The sequence below is a fragment of the Copadichromis virginalis genome, linkage group LG6 (assembly GCF_057382275.1).
Source record: "Copadichromis virginalis isolate Kocher_CV1m ecotype Utaka linkage group LG6, C_Virginalis_male_GT1.1, whole genome shotgun sequence".
Lineage (NCBI taxonomy): Eukaryota > Metazoa > Chordata > Actinopteri > Cichliformes > Cichlidae > Copadichromis > Copadichromis virginalis.
This window is the reverse complement of record NC_140623.1, coordinates 36,230,062-36,243,980: the sequence shown is the minus strand read 5'-3', so window position 1 is coordinate 36,243,980 and position 13,919 is coordinate 36,230,062. Positions and strand designations below refer to the sequence as shown.

The 13,919-nt window shown below is 39.2% G+C and overlaps 1 protein-coding gene across 3 annotated transcripts; it reads left to right on the top strand.

The window, feature by feature from the left end:
• Positions 1-3,683: 3,683 nt before the first annotated feature.
• LOC146708378 (prostaglandin E2 receptor EP1 subtype-like) lies at positions 3,684-11,618 on the top strand. Of its 3 annotated transcripts, XM_085460243.1 has the most exons (4): positions 5,405-6,037; positions 7,710-8,620; positions 10,458-10,656; positions 10,777-11,618. In XM_085460243.1, exons 2-4 carry the CDS (start codon positions 7,751-7,753, stop codon positions 10,782-10,784), a joined length of 1,077 nt encoding a protein of 358 aa, XP_085316369.1. In that variant the 5' UTR covers positions 5,405-6,037; positions 7,710-7,750; the 3' UTR covers positions 10,785-11,618. The 3 variants fall into 3 exon arrangements, with proteins under 3 accessions (XP_085316368.1, XP_085316369.1, XP_085316367.1); XM_085460242.1 differs by lacking the exon at positions 5,405-6,037 and adding an exon at positions 3,684-4,083 and having other exon boundaries at positions 10,458-11,618; XM_085460241.1 differs by having other exon boundaries at positions 10,458-11,618.
• Positions 11,619-13,919: the final 2,301 nt, after the last annotated feature.

Here is a 13,919-nt window from a genome sequence, read left to right as displayed (position 1 = left end):
ATCTGATTTTGTTCCCCTGTGTGTGCAACCCCTGTGTATACACGTGAGCTGGGTTACTGCAGGGGTTTTCTGTTGAAGTGGCCTTTATTGCTCAGTAATACACCCCGTGGCTTCTCTAACGACTACCCAAAGATTTCTCATGTTGTGGGTTTGCTTAATGATCGAGCTGATAACGACTGTGTTGAGTCTGTTCCTTCCCATTCCCTACAAGGCCACCTGGGTTGGCTGGAAGACTCTTTACTTAGCCTGGCAGGGCGAAGGACACTGTCTCAGCTGAACTATGGACACGCACACACATACATATACTGATACTGATAAGCACTCACTGATGCATCACCCTCCCTACCCCGGATCCAACGCCACCTCCAACGCTTACCTCCCCCATGATGTGGACATCGGGTCAGCTGGAGGCGCAGTCGAAAAATTGTAGCGGTCCCAGATCAGATGTACACACTGGAACTCTTTCCCATGTTGCTTGTCTGTGTTTATTGTGTTATGGTGTGTTGATACCTGTGCATTCCTGTATTATCCTTTTGTGTTGCACATTTCAATGTTTTTTTTCCTCGCTACCTGGCCTGACCTGTCTCCCCAATGTGATGTTTGTATTGTATGTATGGTCGGCAAGGTCTGTCATCTCGGTTGTGGGCAAAAGATCTGCAACTGACAAATAAAGGCTATCTCATCTCTCATCTCATCTCTTCGGAGAGCTGAGTCTTATTTAATTAGCAGGTCAAATGAGTCATCCACATAAGTTTGTAAGGCGTTTAAGAGAGTGTTTGATCAGCTAGATGGTTCTTTAATTTATACCAGACAAATACTGTCACTGAGTTCTCAACTGAATTGTGTCAGGGACAAAGGCACTAAAAATCGGTTACCATCATTTCTTAAATAATCAGCTTAAACATGAACTAGCTTTAAAGGACGAGCCAGCATCTCTGAAAGACTTAAGATCTCTAACCACAAGAAACGATAGTCAGCTTTCCAAGTCTTTGTTGATTCCACTGGAGAACAAATCCTGCTTGATGACCAATTGTGGCTCCATCCATCCATCCATCCATCCATCCATCCATCTTCTCCAGTGGGTGCTGGGTTTTTGGAAGACCACATTTAATACACCTTTATAGTATCGCGTGGTGTCTTTTTGGATTAACTAACTCAGCTTCAGCCCTCCAAGCTTTACTTTCTTAAGGAATTTCTGAACAACTTTGTGTTTCTTGATGACATTCTAGAAAAAAATAAAATGCCATTTCATTAAGGCTTTGCAAAAGTAACTGGAAAAGAGACTGTGTGTGAAGGAAAAGAGATGCGAATTTCACACTTCTTTAGTATCATTTTTGAGTTATATTCTCAAGAGTGGGCCAGTGAAAATGGACCCGGAGAAAGTCAAAGCCATGACCAAAGGGCCCACTCCAACCACTTGGAAACAATTACAGCACTTTATGGGCTTTGCCAGCTTCTATTGCCAATTCATCACAAACTATAACCAGGTAGCAGCACCTCTAACTCATCTCACTTCTACCTCCAGAGCTTTTGCTTCATTTCCAGAACCTGAATGCGCTGACCAGTTACTCCTATTTCATGGCCAGGCTCAGTTGTCATTGACAGGTTCTTAAAAGTAATGCATTTCTTAGCCTTGCCTAAACTTCCCACAGTTACCATAACAAACCAACAATTAGTTTAACATGTTTTCAGGTTGGATGGAATTCACTCAGACATTATTTCTGTCAAATGACAAAGATTCATCTCTCAGGTTTGGAGCGCTTTCTGTGATGCACTATGATTCAAAGTTAGTTTAGTTTCTGGTTTTCATCTACAATCCAGTGGCAAGACACAGATCAAATCATCCAGGCAGCAAATCAGGAGGATTTGCTGATTGGCTTGGAGCTGCCTTGCATTGTGTTGTTTCTTCCAACCCACCTACGTGAAGCTCAATTTGCCTGCTTCTATGAGAATTTGTCCCACTTTCTCCATTTCTCAAATCATACCAGTCACTTCTGTTTTGGCAGCCCTCTTTTTTGGCAAATCCCTAAGGACCTGTGGGGAGGCGTTCATTATCCTGAGAAAATATTTCCTGCTGACCTTTATCACATTACTTCTCCTCAAGCTTTAAAAAACATTTTTTTCATTGCAGACAAAAAATTATAACAGAAGACAGGGGTAAGATGCAACTAAGGATGCCTTCATTTTTATGTGTTTATTTTGGTGGGCACTTTCGACCCTGAAACATCTGTTTGGGTACATGTGATTCTGAATACGAAACTTCAAACCACAGGGATCCAAAAGAGCGCTTACAGTTTCGCTTTGCATTTAAACATTAATAATAATTGCTGGATGGCCTTCATATTTTGTACACAAGGATGAACCCAAATGACGTTAGTTCAGTTTAATTCAATTCGGTTTTATTTACATAGCACCAACTTACAACAACAGTTGTTTCAACACACTTTATATTGTAAGACCAAACAAATGGAGTACACAAACATACAATTTTGCTCTTTGTATGTGTGTTTGTCATTGAGAAAGAGAGAGAAAGCAAGAGAGAGAATGTGAGTGTCTTTGTATAAGCGTTTGTCATGAAACATACTTAAGAATGAGGGTGAGCGACTCCAACAACAACAACTATGCCCCCTCAAAAGCCAGAGGTTAACAGTGAATACATGGGAAGCCCTAAGAAAACCCAAAACCCAAGGCCACACATGCAGATGACGATTGAGCACTCAAATCAGACGGGGGAAGAGAAAGGTCCCGGACAGAGCCGAGGGCAAGAATGCCAAGGGACTGCAGGCAGCGAGAAGCTGACCCCAGTACAAGCCGAGGACGGGGCCCCGCATGCTTCAGTATTAAGAAGTAATGATGCTTAATAGTGAAACCTCTGAAAGGCAGAGTAGAGATCTTTACTGATGTAAATAATGTTACCTGATTGTAATGGAGTGGTGGAGGTGTTCTGATATTTACAGTTCACAGGTAGAGGTCTTGATTTACCCCAGTTAAATCTATGAGCGTAATTCGCTCCAGAAGAGAGTTTTGTGAGTTCCCAAGGAAAAGTAATAGCATCATCAGCGTATAGGCATGTCGGATTGCTGCTGCTAGTGGTTCAATGAAAAGGACAAAAGCTAGGCCTGTCTGGTGCCCCTCATTAGATTAAAGCCTTGCAAATTAAGTTTATTTGTCCTAACACATGCATTTGGATAGCTGTGTTTTGATCCATTTTTTGAAGAATGTACCAAATCCAAATTTGTGTAAAACTGCAAATAAAAATTTCCACTTTACCTGGTCTATGTCTAACGAGACAACTGTGGTTTCTAGTTTATTGATTGTGGAGCAATGATCTATTGCATTAAATGGTCTGTGTGTATTGTTTGCTAAGTGTCTACGCTTGATTAAACCTGTTCAATCAGGATGTATTATGAATGGAGTAATTTCACCTGCTCAGGTGAAATTAACTCCAGGAGGAGGATTTTTGGACTTCTGCTGTTTGCATCAATGTGTGTCAGTGTGAAATAAACCAAGTCAAGGGTAAACAGTGTTGGGGAGTAACGGAATACATGTACCACCGTTACATATTTAAAATACAAAATATGAGTAACTGTATTCCGTTACAGTTACCGTTTAAAAAGGTGGTATTTAGAATACAGTTACTTTGTTGAAATAAATGGATTACACTGCAGTACTTTCCTGTTTCATTTTGTCGCGGGTCAGGACTGTTTGGGTTTTGTTTGACAGCTACGTGCTGTTGTTCCAGGCGGCAGCGTTACGGTTGCCATGGTTACAGGGCGACGCTCTCTCTCTCTGCGACTGTGTGTTTCCTGGGTGAGAGAGCGCCTTTTCGTTGTTGTTGTTGTTGTGCTAAGCTAACAGGCAGAATGCTACAAGCATAGCTCTAAAGAATGTAGCATCATGGGCAGTGTAGTCCGTGTTGCAGGGAGAATGGACTGCCATACACGTTATGGGTCTGTGAGCGCGAGGAGGGAGAAAAAGGGGAGTGGAAAGGTACGAGTTGTCATCGAGGAAAAACGGCAGCTGGAAGCATGTAAATGTAATAATAACCACTTCAGCCAAGAAGAGTGCCTGACGAGCCCAGTTGTAAGTAAGCTATTAAGACTCGACTGTACACCGTGTTCGTGTTTTCCTCCGAAAACAATAAGTTCCGTTGGAGCAGCCTTTCGACGCCTCTCTCTGTCTCTCGCAAGAAAAGTTGACCCACACAACAAAGTAAAGCTATTTTTCGGCTACAAGCCGACAGGGACCCCGCCGTATTAGTCAGAGGTCCCTTTACTACAGTTCGGAGTCGCGTACCTTCAGTAATAGTAATAAATCACACAGCAATAGTACATTCACGTTGTTGTAAAAAGCATGATAATATATTAAGTAATCCAAAGTATTCAGAATACGTTACTGTCATTGAGTAACGTAACGGAATACGTTACAGAATACATTTTGGGGCATGTATTCTGTATTCTGTAATGGAATACATTTTAAAAGTAACCTTCCCAACACTGAGGGTAAACTATAGGTGCCACCAGTGACTATCTTTCTGTTGGAATGAGACAGCAAGCAGCCTGGTCCACCTTACGCCAAGAATCCACTTGCACCAGTCTTTCGTAGAGGAAAATGTTTTTCATCTGCATAAACAAGAAAAAAAAAGTATGACATTTGTGTCTTGGATCATAAATCAACTAAATTTTTCGCCTGTTTTACAAACCTCTTTGAGACTGGGCTTCTTTTTCAAGATGTAATCCCATCTAATAGATGTTTTGATATTTTCTGCGCACTCCTCCCTTTAAGACTCTCGCAGGGCCTAAATTCTTCCTCCAGGTGTCTTGATTTAATTTTTTTAAAGGAAAAAAAACAAAATGAAAACAATTTACATGTCAGTGCCCATCTCTGCTCTTTCCTGTGAACCAGCAGCCAATCTCTAATGTTGCTTTTGCTCAGTTTCCAACCCAAAATGTGTGCTAGTGTGCTCCAGCTTGCATTCCACGACCTTGTAAAATTCAAACAAACAAAGCCACCTGGCTTCAGTATGTACTACAGGAAAAATGTCAATCAAGCAGAATACATTTTTCCTTTACACAGCTGCAGAAACCCTCAAGACTAACACCAGGGTCCTTGAGGAACATCTGTTTTATTTTCTAGAGCGTGAATATGGCTTTTCCATACCAAATTATCTAAACTACAACTGCAAAACAAACACCTTCACATGTATCCTCGTCTTTTTTAAACATTTTTTTTTATTTAATTGTTTTTTAAATTATATCTATAAACGTCAGCCTTTTGCTCCTGAATACTGAGGTCGTTTATTGGAATTACTGAAATAGAAGACCCTTCATAGGAAGAACTAATATCCACCATGTACTGGACAACTGATACCTCAGCAGAGGTTATTTTGAGCTCAGAGTTCAACTGCAAAAATAAATAGGTTAATAGCGCAGCCTATGGAACCGAATCTGTTCAGATCGATTCATTTACAGAAGAGCCAGGAGCTGAAAAGTGTCTTCGCTTCAAGCTGATTACTGCAAATAAAGCTTTATTAACTATTTCGAGACCAACATTTTGAAGTTTACAGGGAAATTAAAACTCTAACAGCTGCTTAGGTAAAAAATAATGACTTTTTCTTTTTAAATTATTTTTCCCTTCACTCTTTTTTTGAGAAATAGTGACGCTAGGTTGCGCTTACTGGTCGTGCAGGTAATGTAAACAGGCTGCAGGGAAAGTGCAGCACAGGGGTGAGACGGACTTGACTCAGGGGGCGAACAGCAGCAGAGACGCCCACACAGACTGGAGGACACCGCGCTATAAAAATGTGAGTCGGTATTTCAGCGTCAGTGGGGATCCTTTAAAAGCCACAGTGAAATAGACAGGAGCCTTAAGCAATGGAAAAAACTCCGCGACGGACATCGCTGCAGTGGAGCTTGTCGAAAGGAAACATGACTTCTAATGAAAACAGATTTTTTCTTCTGGATTTCTTTGGACTATCCTTATGAATCACAAAGATAAACCAGCTGGACTTATAAGATAACTAATCAACTGTCGAGTGGTAAGTAATTTCTTCCATTTAAATAATAATAATGATGAAGAGGAGTAATAAAAAAGAATAAGTCTTTGTTCATTTTATATGTATTATTTTTTGTTAACATCTGTATATATGTTTCTTATTTAGTGGAAATGTGAACTTTTCTGAAAATATACAGATCAGTGTGGGAATTCTCATAGATTTAACAAAGTGGTGAGAAGAAATTGTGATAGGGTGTGTTGTGGTGCAGAAAAGCAGCTTACTGGCTGTCTCTGGGCTCTGTGGAAGTCTGAAACAGTAGGCAGGAGACAGCCCTAAAAAAAAATATTTCTTTCTGGTAGAAACTGGATCCAGTAATTGTTTTAATTAGTTTAAATTAAGGCAATTACTGTTACTGTTTAGACACCACAAACGAGGTATAAGGATTCTCTGTGTTAAAAAAATGTATGTGATTATGGAATGAAGCATCGTGAACAGTGAGCTGAAAAATGCTCAGCTCTGATTTCCCCCAATATTTAGTCTTTTTTTTGTGTTGCTGGGAGTTCTGTTCTGTTTAACTATGTTTGACCTCCAAACTAAACCTAACAGTGACGCTCCACTTTGATTAACAAAGCACTGCAGTCCTGACAGCTGCCTCAGTAGCCTCTACTTGCTGTCTGTCATCCTGTGTCCTTTCATCGCTCAAGTGTGTCAGGTTGGGTTCAAAAGGAATATTTACAAATCAAAAAGAAGAAGAAGAAGAAGAACTTAAACATTTGTCATCTATTAAATATATATATATTAAATATATGTATAAAAGATTGAAAAAATGTTCCTGCCTATGATGAATAATTATAAGTACATTTATAAGACATTTGTGTGTCATACGACTATTAAAGTTCTCTCCTTTGCACTTCTTTCACATACTTCCACCTGAATCAAACTCAGTTATAAAAGAACAAGAGCCATATTCGTGGGGAACGCAATAGATGTGAAAACAATAATTTCCTTCTTTTCTTTCTTGTAGTGTTTTTGAATCTTTTAAATGTCAGCAGCCCTGAAATCTTAAAAGATGACCATTATAGGATGTCACGTAAAGGTGGTGCCTTTGGTTTCAGAAGCGGCTTTACTGCCTCTTGTCAGTGATTCTTTGGCCAGAGAAAGAGATGAACGCATTTCTTCTGAAAGCTATTGTCTCTTTTGGCGTTTTAACAATCTGCCAATATCTAATAGCCTACCCTCTAAGGGCTGTGGCTAAAGGACCACCTGACCTGGCACTGTCCCCCACTCAGGAAGATAAAACATATTTACGGTTGTAACCGTACTGCATTTTGTGCCCCAGAGTTCAATCGTGTGCTTCAGTGCAGCCACCATGCCTCATTGCAAGGCAGCCACGTCTCCCTGTTTATGCTTCGAGGCAGGAATTCTGTTCACAAATAAAACCGTTAGTCTCATGTTCCCCCCACCTGGTTGGTTTTTGTGTCCTCCTGTGTCATCACATTTAAATAAACAAATCTGGGAACACTATTGTAGATGTTTGGTTGGGTTGGGATTTTCTGCATTCATTTTTTCCAGGATATTTCCTGAACTTTTATTTGTATTTGTGTGAATAGTTATTACAGCTTTTGTTAAATCAACTCATCAATATCATTTTACACGGATCAACAGCAGCTTAAGAGTGCTTTATAACTAAATATGCCTTTTCTATCTCCTGCAGCCTCACCTAACTATGGATCTCACGACCTTCAGAGTTCAGAGATGTTAGCTTTGAGCCACTACAACTCCTCAGCCCCCCTGCTTCTCCCTCATGTGGCTAATGACAGTGGAGGGAAGGTGGAGGTCAGGGCTGCTGTTGAAGGGCTGTCACACCATGAAAACCTTACCTTTGAGGAGCCTACCGCTGGTGGAGCGTTCATTGTCATATTGTCCATGACACTGGGCATCATCTCCAACATTGTGGCCCTCTTCATCCTGGTTAATGCTTACTCCCTTCAGCGCCGGCGCTCCAAAGCTACATTCCTTCTGTTTGCCACGTCACTAGTGATTACAGACTCGATTGGCCATGTGATTCCTGGTGCCCTGGTTCTCCGACTCTACCTCTCTGGAGCTGCAAGGCCTCAGTATGTCAACTCCTCTGATGGGATGTGCCAGTTCCTCGGTGGCAGCATGGTGTTCTTCGGACTATGCCCTCTCTTCATGGGCTGTGCCATGGCTGCCGAGCGATGCCTGGGTGTTACTAAACCACTGCTGCACTCATCTTTGGTCACAAAAAGACGTGCAAAAATTTGTCTTTCCATCATCTGGCTGGCAGCCTTAAGTGTGGCCTTGCTACCCTGCTTTCAGCTGGGTTCCTACACCTATCAAGAGCCAGGGACCTGGTGTTTCATCAAAGTGCTCAGTGACACTAAGGAGGTGGATGTGGCATTTGTAGTATTGTTCTCTGGACTTGGGCTGGCCTCGCTAGCTGTGGCGCTGGTTTGTAACACCATCAGTGGACTGACACTGGTCTTCGCCCGGCTCAGGAGGCAGCCCGGCTCCCATCACTCAGCCAAGTCCCACGACATAGAGATGGTGGTGCAGCTCGTTGGAATAATGGTCACTTCGTGTATCTGTTGGAGCCCTCTGCTGGTGAGTGTCAGGAAGTACAAGGTTAAGAAAGAAAAGTCAGTAAGATGGTAGACTTCACCTGTTGTCTAAAAATAAAAAAAGAAAGAGCTCTTACGCATCAAATGTTCTCTCACACAGATGTTTCTACTTAGGTTGGATGATTAGCGACACTCTGAGCATGCTTGCCTTCATGCCCATACTGTGCTTTATTAACTCTCGTCAGTTTTATTGCAGCTGTTAGATCACAACAGCTTTACAGCTCTCTTACTCATTCTGGCAGCTCACTACAAGTGGATTTTTAGCCAGTATGTTTGAAAGCACCTATGTGGTGGTTAAGCAGTATTTTTACTCCTCAAATTTTTGGAGGTTTTCAAGTTATGTCACATAGTGCAACTGTGAGATTAGGGGCAAACTGAGAATTTTGGTTAAAAACTGTGAAGTTAGAAGTAATATTTAAAGTCACACTGCATTAGCAACAGGATCAGTGCTGACAAAGACAAAAAAAGAAAGAAAGAATCTTCTGTCCAAATGGCCTTGTTTCTGTAAAAACAAAACAAAACATGAAATTCTTATTTAACACATTTCTGAAGAGAACTGGATCACATTACACAGCTGGATCATTATGGGATCAAATGTCAGACAGGGAACAACAACTGCTAAATTAAAGAGTAAGTGCTCTTACTTTGTGTAAGTCAATCACTTTGTTTAAATATCAAGCTCAGTTAAGAAAACAAAAAAAACAATGTGCAAACAGAGACTGAAGCAGAAATGTGGTCAGAAAGAAAGACCGCATATTTAAAAAGTGCGTCACATGCATAATAACAGAGGGATTTTGCACGCTATCAAGGGTTTATATAGGATTAGCAGAAAATGAGAATGGGAAAGTATCTCTCAAGTTAGACCTGCCAACAAACTCTAGCTTACATCTCAAGGAACAACAGCAGTCCAAAAATTCTTGCTCAAGCTTTCATGCAGCCACTCAAGTGAACTGTGCAGCAGTCCTCAAGGACAAAACAACATACACAGCTGGTATCTGGTTTGTATCATATTAAGAAGCTTACAATGTGTTTTTTAATTTGGTGATTTCAGTTTACTCAGATTGTCATTTGCTTGACTGACTCATGTAAAGATTCAGCCAAATTCTGTTTTACTAAAGTGAAATTATTTCCATCGGTTGCTTCCATCCTTCCATTTTCTTAACTGTTTATCCAAATTCAGGGTTTGTGTGGGGCTCGAGCCAATGCCACCTGACAAAAGTCAGGGCGCACCTCGGACAGGTGACCAGTCCATTACAGTTTCAAACTGGGCATGACAGGCATGGTGACTTTGTTATTTTTTGGTCAAACATCAGCACATTGCTGATAGTTACATATCAGTAGCATGCAAATTTAATGTAATGTAATGTAAGAAGGCTCAGGTGTTACTTCTGTGCACAAACATATATGAAGCAGAAGGTTTTTTGTCTTATGATACCTGCATGTGATCAGAGAATTTGCACTATCATTATTAAATAAATGGTAAATACAAGTGATCTCATTACATTGCTCTCCCTAAGATGATTGCATATTATAGATTTCACTAATTAAAAGTATTGGTATCAAAGCTGAAGATTTTAATACCAGGTATTAGGCGCAATGCAGTCCAGCTAAACTTTTACTCCTGCAGTCTCTACTTTAAAATATCAATAAGAGGTTAGTACAACTATAGCCAGACCTTATAAAGCAATGTCACTGTATCTATGACACTAAGGAGGGCAGAGTGGCATTCTATTTTTATAAACATTTATTTTGCTATTCTTTTAATATATTGTTTTTACTTTTCATTTTACTAACTGCAGTTTTATGTTTCATGTCTGCAGATCTTTGGCCTGATGTCCGTGATTCACTCCTACACGGGAACCATTGGACACAGCTTGTCATACTATGAAACCCTGATGGTGATGGGAGTGAGGCTGGCCACGTGGAACCAGATCCTCGACCCCTGGGTTTACATCCTGTTGCGCCGCACCGTGCTCCGCAAAATCTACCTCATCGCTAAGTGCCAGGCAGGCCTGAGGGGTACTATTTTGGGCCGTTGGGAGCCGTCCTCTTTTCCTAGCTCAGAGAAGAATGATGTAGATCAAGTCTGATCTGAGAGAAAGGCTGACATAGTAATTTGCGGATATATTTTGTTACCAGGTCAGTGAGCATATGAAGAACTCAGCAAAGATCTTTATAAAGAAAAGCCAACAGAAGAGCAGGATGTTTGAAAACACCTCCGTGGCTTTTAAACCTTCTCTAAAAAAGTGCTTCTTGGATTTAATCATCATTTCTCTTTCTCACATCATCAAAGTTTACCCTGAGTTCATGGTCTGGACCTTATAAATGAAAGCTAGCTAATGCTATGATTTTGCACAAAATATACACTTTTCTACTGTTTACCTGCATTGAGTGAACATTCCTTGTTATTATACCCTCATAAGGAAACTCTGAAGAGGACAAGGGAACGATTTAGGCCGCATATGGCTGCAGTACTAACCACGCTTTGTCTGGAGAAGCTCAAAGTTTTGCAGAAGTGCCACTTATACAAGGACTACATACAGTATTGCATTGATTTATTTGTACTCAGTTCTATCTGCTTTTAAAGACATGAATTGCACAGTTGGCATGCCTTCATTGTATGGTTGCAAAAGAAATCGGTTGTACTGGTTTTAACATTTGGAGGGAGCACCGTACTAAACCCAGAAGTATTTAGAGCGTATTCTGCTGAATGTGTTTCATTAAGGAATGTTAATATTCAAATACTGTGGAGTTTATGTATGTTTATATGCTCTATGTGTGCTTATATATTTCTTTTTGTGAAATAAAGTAAGAGGTTATAACGTAATACTTGAATTATACACTCATTTTTCTGAGTGTGTGTAAAGACTGAATGTAAATAAAAAACGATTCAATGTGATTTTATTCCAGAACTTTGTATTTATTTTTTCCCTAAGCTAGAAACAGAATCTTTTAGCTTTTAAAAAATGTTGTACTCTACTATCATACAGATGTCTGTGACATCAGTGTTTATTATTATTATTATTATTATTATTATTATTATTAGTATTAGTAGTAGTAGTAGTAGTAGTAGTAGTAGTAGTAGTAGTAGTAGTAGTAGTTCACCTACAACCACATAAAAGCCTTTTTATTTTGTCCTAGAAATGTCTCTAAATTCCTAGAAGATCTAGACTTGCTATTTCCAATTGCTCCTTCATTATTCTGGATAATGTTAAATATTACTGCAAAATGTTAAATAAATGAAATCTGATATTTATTTAACCTCCCATAAAGCTTTCAGTCCAATCATAATAGGTTTTGCCATCCAATCTTGGTGAGTGGACATATGCCCTATTGACCCTTTCTTATTTCAGCTGATCACAGGATCTGGACTGGTTATATTGTGGGGTACAGAGCAGGTATAATAATTCAATCATGATCATGTTTCTTGCAAGTTTGTTTTTTCATTTACCCATACAGTGATTAACAAAATTATTAGACCACATAAAAACAAGAAAACACAAATATTTTAGAAATCTGTCAGTAACTAAAAGTCATGTTGATGTTTATTAGGGGAAAAAATAAACTGAATTCATGTTGTAATACCTACATTTGAACTGGCAAACTGGACTTCTCTGAGAAGTCCGAAACCAATCCAGCATAACATTCAACAACGACAACAACAACAACAAAATAATATTATTTTTTTTGTTCAGGACTCCAAGTAAATAACTGTAATTTCAATTTCAAAAAAATATTTTTATGTACTAATTTTTTGCTTTTTTATGGAACAGTAAGTTTTAAAATTTGTGGATAACAAAAATTTTTGCATAAAAAAAATATCATTTTGATAAAATAGCTTGTGAAGATGGATTAACATTACAGAAACATAAATAATGATTTTCGCAATTACCAAATTTTAAATTATTAATTTAGGGCAGTTGAGCCTTACATTGGGTGGTGATCTTATAATTTTGTTAAGCACTGTATGCAATGGAGGACACTGATACAAATTCTACATTTTTGTTTTTTGTGTATGCGTTTCTAAATTAAATACAGTTAACTTTATGTGTGTCTGAAATAAAATAAAATACTGACCTGTATTAAAATGGATCTCAAACAACAGAATCCTTTACAAGAACCATTTAGGTTAAGTTCAAACAGAAATATTGGACCAAATAACTGTTTTTAAGTGGACTGGATCATCTTTCCATCCATTTTCTAAATCACTTTCCAAGCTTAGGGTTGCAGGGAGTGGCTGGAGCCTATGCAGCTGTCATAGAGCAAGAGGCACAGAACAACCTGGACTGATCGCAATTGTATCAGATCATTTAAAACTAAAAAATAATCTGCATCATGAATAGAAAAAATTGATTAAATTAACATATTTATTCCTATTTGTTCTCCAAAATATTAGCAGCTAACAACATTGCATTATATCTTTGTTAGTATGAAGCAGGACCAAAGTCTAACCAGATTGCATAATGCAAACTGGTGAAAGCTGACATATTACAAAAAGGGAAATAACGATAGCAGAAGAATATGATGTGAAAAGGTAAGAGTAGTAACTGTGTGATGTAATGTTCCTCCGTGGATATTTTCAGTGTTAGATGTGGACTTACATCACACAGAACAGAAGAGAAAATGGATTCAAAAAAGAAAGATGGTCTGAGTTTATGTAAAGAGGAATTACTTTAATACTATACAAATATTTACTTGGGATGATCAGGGGAGTGGATATCTGAACATATACAACTGAGTCTGATGGCTATATTGGAAAAAAAAAATTGACGTAGAGCAGTTAGTTCCAATAATTTTTGGTTTGTAACAGATAGAAGAGGCCCAAGAGGCTTAGATCCCAGAGCCATAAGTAGACACTGAGATCATCATATTCCACTTAGAATGTTTTTCCTCGAATAGTTAGGTCTCAGCAAATGGGTGGGTCAAGATCCAAATATAAACAGAAATGCATAATGAACTTCAAGAGAAGAAATATTGATGAACTAATGGATGACAGTCGAGCGATACCATAATGGAAAACTGGGAGACAGTGAAGGATTTGTGACAGAAGAAGTGGTATGCAGCTTTTCCATTGAGGATTATCTCCTTCCCGTCTGCATTCTCCTCCTGTTGCACTAGTCTGTTCTCCTCCTTTCCTCCTGCTTCAGAGCTCCTTCTTCAACAACCTTTGCCCAGTCTATCCTCTGTCCCTCCTCTGAATATTCAAGATTAAAGATTCAAGGTTTTTATTGTCAGTATAACAATATACACAGTATACAGCATATCAAAATGCCATTTCACCC

What these genes read in the sequence shown, in the direction of transcription:
- LOC146708378 (XM_085460242.1), top strand. Translation starts at nt 7,751, where the DNA reads ATGTTAGCTTTGAGCCACTACAACTCCTCAGCCCCCCTGCTTCTCCCT. An exon ending in TCTGTTGGAGCCCTCTGCTG is followed by an intron (nt 8,621 to 10,457) that starts GTGAGTGTCAGG and finishes TCATGTCTGCAG; the next exon opens with ATCTTTGGCCTGATGTCCGT.